The sequence below is a fragment of the Streptopelia decaocto genome (genome assembly GCF_964273445.1).
Source record: "Streptopelia decaocto genome assembly, chromosome: 4".
Taxonomy (NCBI): Eukaryota; Metazoa; Chordata; class Aves; order Columbiformes; family Columbidae; genus Streptopelia; species Streptopelia decaocto.
The window spans coordinates 48,781,702-48,794,311 of NC_138658.1; the positions used below are offsets into that span (position 1 = coordinate 48,781,702).

At 37.7% G+C, this 12,610-nt stretch overlaps 2 protein-coding genes across 2 annotated transcripts in view; one reads left to right on the forward strand and one right to left on the reverse strand.

Moving 5' to 3' along the window:
- Positions 1 to 12,610, reverse strand: part of PAICS (phosphoribosylaminoimidazole carboxylase and phosphoribosylaminoimidazolesuccinocarboxamide synthase) — a gene marked incomplete at its 5' end in the record, with an annotated part of 43,116 nt that overhangs the window by 26,216 nt on the left and 4,290 nt on the right. The window contains 4 exons of the mRNA XM_082050739.1: positions 2,528 to 2,614; positions 7,609 to 7,698; positions 8,797 to 9,234; positions 11,878 to 11,964. Coding sequence (XP_081906865.1) covers positions 2,528 to 2,614; positions 7,609 to 7,698; positions 8,797 to 9,234; positions 11,878 to 11,964 — 702 coding nt within the window. The remainder of the gene's footprint in view (positions 1 to 2,527; positions 2,615 to 7,608; positions 7,699 to 8,796; positions 9,235 to 11,877; positions 11,965 to 12,610) is intronic.
- Positions 1 to 12,610, forward strand: part of PPAT (phosphoribosyl pyrophosphate amidotransferase) — a 46,429-nt gene that overhangs the window by 14,639 nt on the left and 19,180 nt on the right. The gene's annotated exons all lie outside the window — the stretch shown is intronic.

The following is a 12,610-nucleotide window of genomic DNA, read 5'->3' on the forward strand; positions in this document are numbered from 1 at the left end:
AAAAAGGTGATTTAGAGTCCCCTTCAGTAAGCTACAATGGTGGGTTTCAAAGCTGGGCTCTGAGGTGTGCCTTTAGCTGATTCCAGGAGAAAGGGCAGGAAGGGATGCTCGGTATTGTGGAGAAGTTTACATACTTCTGCCTGCCTTTAGGAGAGAGCCTTTTGGGTGATACAGAGCTTTTGTGATGGAGATAACATAAGCAGAAGGCTAACTGGAAAACAAACAATTCATTAATGCTTTCATGGAAATCTTTAGCCTTAGCTTAAATTGTGCTTTCTATATGTAGGGATGGCTTTATCCGAAACTATTTTATGTGGCTTAAATGATAAAACAGGGAAGAGAGAAGAACTATTTTTTATTCTACCAGCATCTGAGTTCTCTTCAAAATTCCATTGCTAACAGGATAGAAACATTATATTATTTTCCTGCATGTTTACAAAGGTGTTGTTTGTTTGTTTTTCTTTGCAGAGCTGAGGCTATTGCTTTGCACTCTGTCACAGCATTAAAACTATTCCCTTCAGAAGTAAAATTCAGGAGACCTCAGAACTCTTGAAATCATGTATGGACACCAAACCCCAGCTCTGCTGACTCTGGGCTCATTTCCTCATGCTTGGGCTTCTCTGAGGCCCAAAGTTCACTTTTGTGTGGAATTACTTTTTGGGTTGGGAGGGAAAGATCAGTTCTCATCATTTTGGTAGGGAATGTCACAGACCAATTACCTTCAATACAGTTTTTGGTAAAGAGCAGAAGTAAATCTTCCTTATATGTTCTGAAAACTGAGAGTACGGTTTAGACTCTGTTAGAAATACGAGATTGTTTTTAAATAAGCAGTGGTTCATTTGATGTTCTTTCTGTAGTTGTACTTATTAATATATGCACAGAGTAGTACTTGAAATACATATTTGCTTTATAACCTGCTTTCTCTTATGTGATTTGGCAAATACTTCTTTTCATAAGCTGCCATATGCATGAATAAATTTTATACTCACAGGAAACTTAGAATAAGAAACTATACTCTCATAAGTATATGTGTGATTTACTTGGGGTGCTAGAAAAAAAGTGTTTTTTCCTAAAGAGGCTACCCCACAATGTTTAAGAAAATTCTTGCATCTTCCTTTAACACCTGCAGCTATTGGAAATAAAACCTTGGGCCCAAATGAAGCAGTATGTCTACTCCTGGGCTCTTCAGTGATTTATTTATTAATTTTTTAATCTATTATCAAAAACTCCCATGGCTTTCATTTATGTCCTCATTCTTTCAACCATGCTGGTTCTCTAATCTCTTTTGCCTTTGGCAGTGGCACTTGTGTACTGCTGACCTGGCGTGATTACTGTCCTCAATTGGATAGTACATGACAGGGACAGGGAATTTGTGTGTTTAAGGTAGTCAGTTGATTTGCATGACATTCTACTCTGCGTCATTGTGTATGAACTCTTCTCTTTACTTTAGTGTGACCTCACTATGTCTCTGAACTTTCAGGGACACAGCTTTATTTTATCCTCAATGTAACTTGTGTTTGAGTGTCATTCCTGGGATGACATTGCTCTAATGTCACCCTCAGTGTCATATTCCTTATAGTTGTCTTCATAATCAAGATCAGCCTACGCAAACAGTTGTAAAAGCTGTTTTGGATAGGGTGGCTCAACACCCAAACTCCAGATAACATAATTGCTGAGAAGGAAGCTCTTGCCTGGATCACAGAAATATTGATGCATACAATAGAAATATTCTTAGAATATTCATAGAATCCTTGTAATAGATTTTTTTAATTCTTTCTATTAACTTCTGGGTATAACCAGCAGTATCGTAAAGTATATTTTGATCTAGGATGTCAGGTCAAAAGATTTTGCCATCATTGTTATTTCCTCTGATGCTTTTTTTTCATGACCAACCATGATTTCTAAGCTCATTTATTCCAGAAGATTAATATCCCTCCTGTATTCTAATGTTAAATTTTAACCTTTTTAATAAAACAAGTCTTCTGAATACTTGTCATTGAATATACGACTTCTACATATTGCTGACACTCTGATTTCAGTTTTACTTGTAAAATAATTCAGAATATTGATGGAGATTGTTTGATATTTAATAGCCTGAAATTAAATGTACTGTCATGAGGTAGTTTGACAAAAGACAAGGCATAAAATGTCCAGTGTTTCTGAGAAAGCTATTATATTTAGCTTTCCAGTTTATCCTCTCTAGCAACTGTGTTTGAAAAAGAACAGTATTTGTGTTACAGTCAAATGCAGACTTATCACATCTAGCATAATAAGGAGTATGTTGTCTGGGAGAATAAGATCTAGCTATTAATTGGGGGAAGAAGAAAGAAGCGTTTATGCATTTTTGTACTATGAAATAAAATAAAACCCAGGTTTTATAATAACTTAGAAGCAAAACGAACATAATGTGTGGGAATAACATATGAACCTTAGAAATCTGCAGTTCCTAAGTAAAGTAGAATGTGTAATCATGTGTAATCTAAGTAAAGTAGAATGTTGTAATCATCAAGACACAGAATTGACCTACCTATGTCAATTGTCTCCTTTTTTATTTGTGTGGCTTCCTGAGCTGCTGGGATGGGGTTGGCAAAGTCCCTCTCATCTTCAAGGATTTCTGTGAAAAAACAATGTACAGAATTCTTATTAACTAAACAGGTATTGAGTGATATCTTGAGAATCACCAACTTCAGAATGCCGTTTATGATAACTGTTGTTAAAGATTTCATCTCTTAACACGTTAAAGCTGCCTCTTCTCTGCAGTAGTGGGCATAAGAGCAGAGTATATGCACTTATATATTAAAATAAAGTAACAGCTGCATAATATAAGTTTATGGATTAAACGTGCAAACTGTTAAGTTATTTAAATCTGGATCAGAATTTGTAAAATGGTTCGCTGTTTGTGGTTGTAAGATATGTAGTAACTGGTGAACCTTTATGCAGCAGAACAGGCAAGATGGTGACTTTCATAAGGGGTGCTTCAAAACATACTGAAATTATTGAAAGACTCCCAAGTGACTGATGCCAAGAGTCACTGAATTAGCCCCCAAAATGGCAAGGGTCTTGACATTGCATCAGGGTGCTGTGCCTGGACAACTGATCTGCCAGGCTGCCTGCCTGCATGATAAAGACAAAGTACTAAATGCCTGTCCTCAGAGCATCCCGCCTGCTGTGGTTTGTGAGGAGTTTACATCAGACAGCAGGGTGACAGACGTGTCCCCGGGCTCCTCTCAGTGGGGAGGAGAGCTCCGCTCCTTGGCCATTGGCCCTCTGCTCTGTGAGGGAGGACTCCACCTCTCTGCCCTGGGACAGACAGATGGACAGGCAGATGATGCAAGCTGTCTTTCCAATTCTAGTTTCCAGGTGAGGACACTGCCGTACAGAGATTAAATGCTGAAGGCCACAGTGCAGATCAATGACAGCAGTTTCTGGCTCCCCAGTCTGTTCTCAGTCCATTCAAGAATATTGCCCCTAAACATTGAGCAATAAAGCATAATCTAGAGCCATTTTATTAAAAATTAGCCCCCAAATCAATAAGGCTGTGTTTGCATCAGACGTTCTTGACGATGTGACCAGCATAATGTGCTTTTTTTTTTTTCTTGGCGAGCCAAGAATGTGGGTAGGTAGCCTGGCTTTTTTTCTAAGCCACCATTCAGACCTCTTGGAGGGAGGGCATGAGGAGAGCAAGGCTGAGCCAAACAGAACAAACCATCTAGCGTTTCTGGCATGGATAAAACAAAGTGGCTCCATCCACATTGTTTAGTGAAGCTATAGACAGTTGCCAGCAAATATGCTTAACCTCTGTTGTGTTTGAAGCGTTGCTCACAAGGCCACAAAGCAATGCTGTCTGTCACAGCTTTTCCTTTTACCCACTCAGACTGATATAAGCTGTGTTCTCTTTTGGCATCCTGTCACTATCACTATTTATCCTGCTCTCTGGCTCATGAGGAAAGATTTGTAATTTGTCTTCTAATCCTTACTCACATGTGTGTCTTGAATAGTATACAAGGGGAGTGGGAAATGTCAAAGCTAGGGAAAATTTTCAGTGTGGCCTGTGTTTACTCTCCAATAGCTTGCGAAGTTGCTGCCATCTCTGTCACGCAGATCTGTGATCCTGGATACAGAGTTAGGAGGTTGTGTCTGCAGCCTGAGTAGGCCTTGGGCTAAGCCAGTGAATAATCGAGAACTTTTGGGTTTGCACTTCTCTGAAATACTCCACATCAGCCTGAGGCATACGCTTTAAAACATGATCTTTTGACTTGATGTCTGTACATTTTAAAATTTCAAGCACACAGCAGTAAATGTTCAAAATAAGCCAACATAAGTGCCCAAGTATGTATCAACTTAAGATCTTGGCTTTAAAAAACCATTATTTTAAAAGCCCTTCCTTAGGAATGTATCTTGGCAGTGTCGTGACCTACTCCAAATTTGTCATGGGAGAGACATATAGTGAAGTAATCCTAATAATGACAAGAATAGTCATTTGTTTGAAGCAAAATACTTGCTGTAGATATTTTTTAAGAACATCAGGCTAGTGCCATTCCTTAGAATCTTGTTTTAGTTTCCCCTGTTGTTTGCTATGGCCCTTCAAATTTAATCAAATACCTATACACAGTCTGTGGTCATCCTGCAAAGTCTGACCAATGTGGAACATTCAGGTACATGGAGTTTAAATTGACTGACTGCTGCCTGTGCAAACGGAAGCAACTGGCTCTTCTGAACAAATTTCTGGAATTACCTGTCCTTAGAAGTGATCCTGTGAAATAGGAAACATCAGTCAGAATTACTAAATAAGCTTGTATTTCCAGCTTGATTTAATGTGGGTATCTCTTATCACAAAAGAGAAAAAATTACAGTGGCCCTGGCCTTTCTTAGGCTGCTTTTGCAAAAACATCCAACCAACCAACCAACCAACAAATCACTAAAAAACAACAACCAACAAAACGAAAATGGGTCTGTGATTGCTGTGATGCTCGTGCAGCCTCTGCTGGCCAGTCTGCTGAGAAAGCTGTGTCAGGGCAATGCTGCAGGAGACATCTCAGTAACCTGCTAACAGTCTGTACAAGGACATGTAAGGATGTATTTACTTGTATGTTCCTTCTCAGGTGGGCATTTGCTACTCTTTAAGTAGCAAATTCATTTGGGCAGAGAAGAAAAACAATACAAGGAAACATCAAATATCTAGGTACTTTCCTGAAACTACTGCATTTGTCTTTCCCTAATACCATCACAATTTTCCTCCTTACTAGAGAGTGGCAAACCTGGTTGGACCATTTATAGAGTGGCAGTGGTGCCAACATCTGTGGTTAGTAACTCAGGTCCACATGTAAGACCATGAGAAGCCCTTCTGAGGCAACTTGTGTGCCTCTGCACATTTATGCAGCTGCAGTTGCCAGAAGGCAGGTGTACGCTGAGGCCAGCTGACACGCATCTAGCCAAGGGTGTGTAAAACTCCCACTGCAAAGTACATTAACTCCATCTACTAATTAGGAAGATGCCCTGATATGAGGTTAACTGAGTTTCTAAATTCTTATTTATGTCAAATTATTATTTTTAACACTTTATTTAAAAGGTATGAGTACATATAAATTATAATTACATGCTTGTTGAGAAAGTTTTCTGTGAAAGTTCTGTTTAATATGGAGTAGTCTTTAAGAAGTCACCTCCTAAAGACTACTGATTGTCAGATATCTACTGATATTAAAGAACCAATGTGACACGATATCCCTGGGTGATTGTCTTTTTCACTATTTTTCAGCAAGTAAATTTATGAATACAGGGATACATACAATTTCTGTACTTATCAGTTTCTCACTTTAAATTTATTTGAACTATCTAGTAAAGGCTTCTACCACATTTAGAGAATAAAGGGTCTCCATGATACTGTAATGCATCTTTTCTCTGCTTTATATAATACCTAATTGTGTTAACATAAACAACATTAAAGTCTAAGTGTTTTTTACCACCTGTGATAAAATTATTTGAGTCTGTAGTCCTCACTGGAAGCAAGGGAACGAATTTTAGAAATTGAAACTATCTCACCAAGGTTAGTGCTGTGGTTTTACCATTTTTTTTGTCACAAAATTTTGATCAGTAGTCTTTAAAGTGGATAGGCTGAACCACAGCCATTTCTGAAACGTGTTATTATTCTATGCCAACCAAATCAGATTGCAATTGCAATTACAATTACCCAGAAACAAAATATGCAATTAGAATACATATATTTGAGAAAGGAAATGGTAACCAAGGCACGCTATAGATGTCTAACACCTACACATATCCTAAAGGAAAGTTAAAGTGTCAGAAATGAGTTTTCATTTAATGTGGGTATCTCTTATCGCAAATACTGGAAGTATTCAGTTAACTTTGTCTTGAATAACCAGTTTGGAAGATTGCAGTCCAAAAAGTTACAGTATTACGTAGCTGCAGGCTGTTGAAAACTATGTTATAGGACAGTTTAGTGGCACTGCTGAATCTATATAGTATTACAGTGTTTTACTCCTGTTTATATATATGTAGAAATTCTACTTGTTGATGGGGGAAAATTGTATTTGATGTGTTTTACAAATGAGATCTCCATAGGCGCTGCATTTTCATGACAACCTATTTTTCCCTGATAAATGCCTCAAGTGCTCATGGTGATCTGATAAAAGGCCAGTTATATATTTCTTTGTTAATAAATTTAAATCAATAAATGTATTTTCTCTTGAATACTAAAACAAGAATACTACTGTCTGGTATACCTCAAATTACCTCTCGTGATCAACCATGTCTTTACTTACTTGTTATAGCTGTTTCTTTCATTATATGGAGAGCTGCCAGATTGTCTGGAGTAGTATTTATAGGAACATCCTCTGTCAGAATATTTTTAATTTGACATTAAAATCTTTCAAGTTCACGTTAGACCACTTTAAATTCTGTAAGACTACTCCTTAATACCTAATTTAGACTGTATTCTGATTTATGCTACTGAAAGAGACCATGCGGTCGTCCTCTGTTGTGGAGAGTCAAGTTTGTCAGCCTTTGAGATTCCACGTGTGTCTCTAGCTGAATGTTAAACTCTTGCTTCCCCTGAAAGTTATGCTTTCGGATGTAAACCATAATGTTTCTTCATAAAGAGGATATTATCTTCATATTCAGTGCTAGTAGTGATACTCCTAAATGAAGTTTTCATTCCCTGATGTGAGTATTTACACAATCACATTAAATACTGATCACATTATAGCGTGAAAAAGAGAATGCCCTATAAGTTTATGCACGGGAGACTGAACAATTCTGATCCTTGGGAAGACACAGTTTAAGTAAAACTAAGTGCAGTAATACATTGCACTCAACTTGCTTACGGCAACAGTTTCTTCTTTACATCTTGAGTCATGAATCTCTGAAAAGATTACTAGACTGTTTTTATCAAATTCAGCAAAGCACTGTATATGTGCACATATGCCTGTATTTACTGAAAGTATGGTTATCATCCTGACATTATCTCCTGCTTGAAAGTTTTTTAGGCCTCTGCATTTTCTGACCATCATTACAATGGGGACTTACTTTAGAAATCTATCTTAAATTACTAAATTTAGGGATTTATATAAAATAGAAGACTTTTCAGTTTACCTGAGTCAGAAACTTTCTTTGTATCTGCAACCGGTAGGTCTTCTGACATATTACTAACGGAGTCCTCTTCACCTGTGTCTCCAGGCATTTCTGTGTAAATAATGCTGTGTTAGTGAGGGTACTGCATTTGTGTATTACATCAAAACAGCTGTGCTGGGTCAAATCAAAAGATCTGTCCAACCTAGGACGCTCTTTATGCCAGCAGGCAGTAGCAGATGCATTAGCAAAGAGCCTGGAAACACCAACCGAAGAGTAAATCTTCCCCCAAAGTGCTCTCTGAGTTTTCAGCCAGAGACTGTCTTTGTGTTTTATTTTTCTTGACCTCTTGCATTACATTACTAACTTCTAGTCTTATATATGGCCACCGTAATACCATCCCCTGTGTAGGATTCTTACTGTGTAATAAAAGAGTTTTATGTTTCATTCTGTTCTTAAACAGCAGGCCTGTTTCTGGTTGTACATACCAATAAAGAATGTTTTAACTCCTGGGTTGTGTAGGTTCATCAGTCTACACTACTTCTGCATTAATCCATCCATTATCAATGTATTTGTCAATAACCACACAAAAACTGAAGGCAAGCTCTAACAGCATTCTTGGTACTGTTCCTTTTGCTATTTTCACAATAGTTGACTGACTAGTTTGGGACTCTTGCTCCAAAGGCCAGTAAAACTGGGCTACTAGGGACCATAAGAGAAAGACAATTTAAATGTTAATATTTTAACCGATGTCTGTAACTAAGACTTGTTTTGCTCAGTGCCTTAGTTTTTCCAGTAACAGTCTGTCTCTCTCATCCATTTTTTTATCTAAGCTGGAAATAGTCTCTTCTGCCATGATTTTTACTGGAATGGTCTCTATCACTTTATGTCTTCATTTTTTTCCCTGTTTTTGTTTCTCAATTCTGTTATGAAAATAATCAATCTGAAAGATTACCTTGTAATGTAAAGTGAACAACTGGACTAAATACTAAATTTTCATTCAGTGTTTCCCCTTCCCCCAGCAAATTGGTTAATCTTTAATTAATTGGTATATATGCAGATATAGATATAGATATAGATATAGATATAGATATAGATATAGATATAGATATAGATATAGATATAGATATAGATATAGATTCATTCTTTTAAGGTCTCTCTAATGCTGGAAAACTAAAATTTTTAAATGATATATGGGTATGAAGTACTTACCTATGGAGTCCTTTTCTGATTTTGCTTGTCTCCATTCTGGAGGCCTCTCACTTTCATCATTATCTGATTTACTTGCAGGTTCCATGGTGCTGTGCCTCAGAATAGCATCCAGTTCATGAAAAAATTTCATACTTTTACTTGTACTCCCTGAATCTTGGGCACTTTTTACACTCTTGTATTCATGTTTCAGATTTTTATATTTTGTCCTGCACTGCTTCCAGTCCCTGTCAATTCCGAACTTTTGAAGTCTAGCAGCAACCTGTTCAAAAATTCTTTTATTTCTCACTGTCCCCTCCAGTTGTTGCTGGATATTTTTGTCTGACCATATGCGTATCAAAGCTCTGACTTCATTAACAGTCCAGTGTTTTCCTCCTTCATTTGCTACTGTTGGAATAAAAGCTGGTGTTTTGGAAGCTTCTATTGCTGACGCTGGATTACCTGCATCGTGCGGGGTAGGGGAGAGACACAGACACAGGTTATCTGCATGGGGTGCTTGGGGTGGGGAAAAGACAGAGACAATGAGAATGAAATATGCTGTTTCCTCAAGACTTGTCTCTCCAGAGAAAGAAGGAACAGAGGTGACATTAAAATCAAGCTATTGGTTATTAATTTGTCAGCATTTTTGTTAATTCTGACATAATTTTTGCCTTCTCTTGAAAATGGGTATTAAGATAGTGCATGTACATTTAATTAATCCAAGAACATTTCTTTCTTCTGTACCCTACTATATTGAATTTTCACTTGTAACACCTTTGAGAATAACTAATGACCTGTTTTGTCATTCAGACATTGAAGGGGAGTGCTGTTTGGAAGATACAAAGTGCTGTATCAACACAATAATAAATTGGGCACTGAGTCACTGACACAAGCACCAAGACTTAACTTTCTGCTTCAGGTCATTCTTTTTGGTTTTACACACATGGAGAGCTCTAAACTGGGTAGGGGTCTGAAAAATCCAATCCTTAACTTAAAAAGCTCCCTTTTGTGTGGAGCTGAGGAATGGAGACTTTTGCCTTCTGTCACACAAGAACATTTGTGTGATAATGAACCCAGTTCCCATCGTACAGAACCTCCCCCTTTCTCAGTGTGGGTCCATCACAAATATTGGGGGGGTTAAAGTAAAACTTAGAGTTATCCCATTCTGCAGAACTAATATTTTTTTCATTTTCTCCAGTCTTCAACTTTATTGTTTATTATTAGGAGGTAAATGCATGCAATTACCTAAAACACTGAAATATGATCTCTTGAAATTTTTTAATGTTTCCTTTTTTCTAACTGTGAATTTGCTTAAAGACTTCTTTATGAATATCAAATTAGTTTGGAAAGTGGTTTTTCGTGCATTTTCTAAATATTTGCAAAAATGATTATTTAAAAAAACCCACACAATTCCAGTGCTTCATCAAAGAGAGCAAACATGAAAGTGTATAGTAACTGTCATGGTTTTCAGCAGTCATACTGAAGTGATAAATGCCTTTGCAAGTGTCTTATTCTAAAAGGAGAATCCTGGTTATGGGAGTTGGAGATTTATAGTCACTGAGCTTTGTGTGATGGCAAAAATATCTGACCTTTGCTTGCACATACAGCGTCAGTGGAGCATAGTTGTGTATAATAACCTGTCTGGGGACAAATTTGTCCTAGATAGAGGCGTTCTTTGCTAGTCTCTGTAATTGATTCTAGTTGTAAAAAAGCTATGTTAACAGATACCAATTTCTTCCCTGTTAGTCCTGTGTTAATCGGACCTCTGCAGCAGGCAGCTCACTGATATGTTGTTGAGGAGGGTAATTTTCAGGTGACATAGCAAATTATGCTTTCATTTCTTCCTGGGGGAGTGAAAGAAAATGCTTGTTTACAGGTGAATGCAACCATAGGCACTGCTGCAGTTGAAGATTGAAATTTAAAGACTAAGGCACTAGGGAAGGCATTTCAGTATCAGAACATATTTGAGACCCCATGCAATTCAAGTTATTTTGCTTGCTTTGTAGAAAGCAGCTTACTCAGAATTAAAGATTTTATAGCAGCTAAAATGAATCTGCTTGGCAGTATGTTGCAAGAGCACTGACAGACATATTCCTGTAAACTTTGATTCAGATACTTACTGCAAGAAAAATTTTGTTTGTATGTATGTGTATACAATTCCATATAAGATTCTTGTCTCCTCTTTAGTTTCTTGTTACGGCAGGTAAGACGGGTGTAGTGTGTACGGTTTAGTCAGGGCCTTGTTTTCTCCATGAATATGGCACCTTGGAGATTCTGTAGCAAAAGTTGTAACTGGACTGGGATATATGCTAGGCCATAGAGGGTGTGCCAAAATCCAAAGAGCATTTAAGAATTTCAGCACAGTGCTGCTGTTCATCCAGGCCAGGAATCAGCTCATCAGTTGCCTAATTCTGCCTAAAATGCCTTCAGGTTTCTCCATTCCCTTTATGGTCTCCTTGAACGGGCTCACACCTAGGATTTTCTCCCTCTTTCTGGCTTGCCAGATTTGTGCCTTTGCACTGTAATGACTTTCCTGAGCAAAATGACTAGAGTAGAACCGTTTCCAGATGGGTGGTTGTATATCTGATGGGACTAAAGCCTTGCTCACCACCCCTTGCTTGGAGAGAGGATACAGCTGCTTTGAAGACCACTGCAAATCTGGATTGCTCAGTGGGACAGGTCTGACCTCTGCCTGTCTGTCCTGGCTCAGGCCATTCATTCAGGCTGCATTAAGCAGAAATTACATGCGTTGGAGAAAATCCACAAGCTGGCGTGGGTATCGCACACTACCATTTGGCATACTTTCCACTAGCATTTAACAAAATTAATGTGGTTAATGTGGTTAGTATGATTAAGCTATAGCATGGGATGCGATTTGAATGTGAATGGTAGTCATGCAGGAGTTACCTCATATACAGTGGGCAGCATCTAGCGATGCATGAGACTGTGGAGTGCTACAGCTGGGAAGGAGATGGTTTAAAAGAGTGGCTATTTTAAAGCTATGTTGATCGGAAACAGAATGACGGCGTGCTCAAGCTATCAGAAAGTGCTCTGGCAGCCATGCTGCTTTTTACTTTTTGATCTCACTACGCCATCATACTATACCTAGTTGAATTGGTCTGACATGTGACATAAAAAGTAGTGGATCTTCTGGAGCGTCCTCATCATCTTCTAAAGAAACTGATATTTCACCTGGGAAGGAAAGAGTTCTTAGATGAAAAATTGGTATGGACTAAATTAGCTTAAATTAAGTGAAAACGTCCATACGCAATGAGAAGACTATTAACGTTGCAATCTGCACACTTAATTTGTATTTACATTAAATTTAAAATTAATTTGGCCTGTCCTCTTAAGGGGACATGAGTTATGGGAGGTAAATTAAATTATATCTTGCATATGAAGCCTGTTCAAAATGTATTTAAAATTCTTGTAAAAAACTGACTTGATTCTAGTGACTTGCATGCTTTTCTGGCTCTCACTATTTGGAGTGGATAGCACATTAGAAGTACAGTTTGAAAGTACATAATGAAAAGAGATATAGAATTAAAAGTGAACTTTGCACATGGATGCAGATATCCACAAATCTATTTATGTAACAAAAAAATCCAAGAATATTTAGAGTATGAAGGAAACAACAGTGTTCTGCCAAGAGTTCTGGAAATCAGTGGAATTCATTAATGGCACAGGGAAAAATGGGAAAATATTGTGAGTAGAGAACAGATGTATTTGTAGCCACAGGATTCAGTCTAACTTTTTACAGCATAGGGTTCCTACATTTGTTTAAAAAGCAATATTATAACAATTGCTATGTAAGTTTGGAAAGCAGCACAGGTTCCGC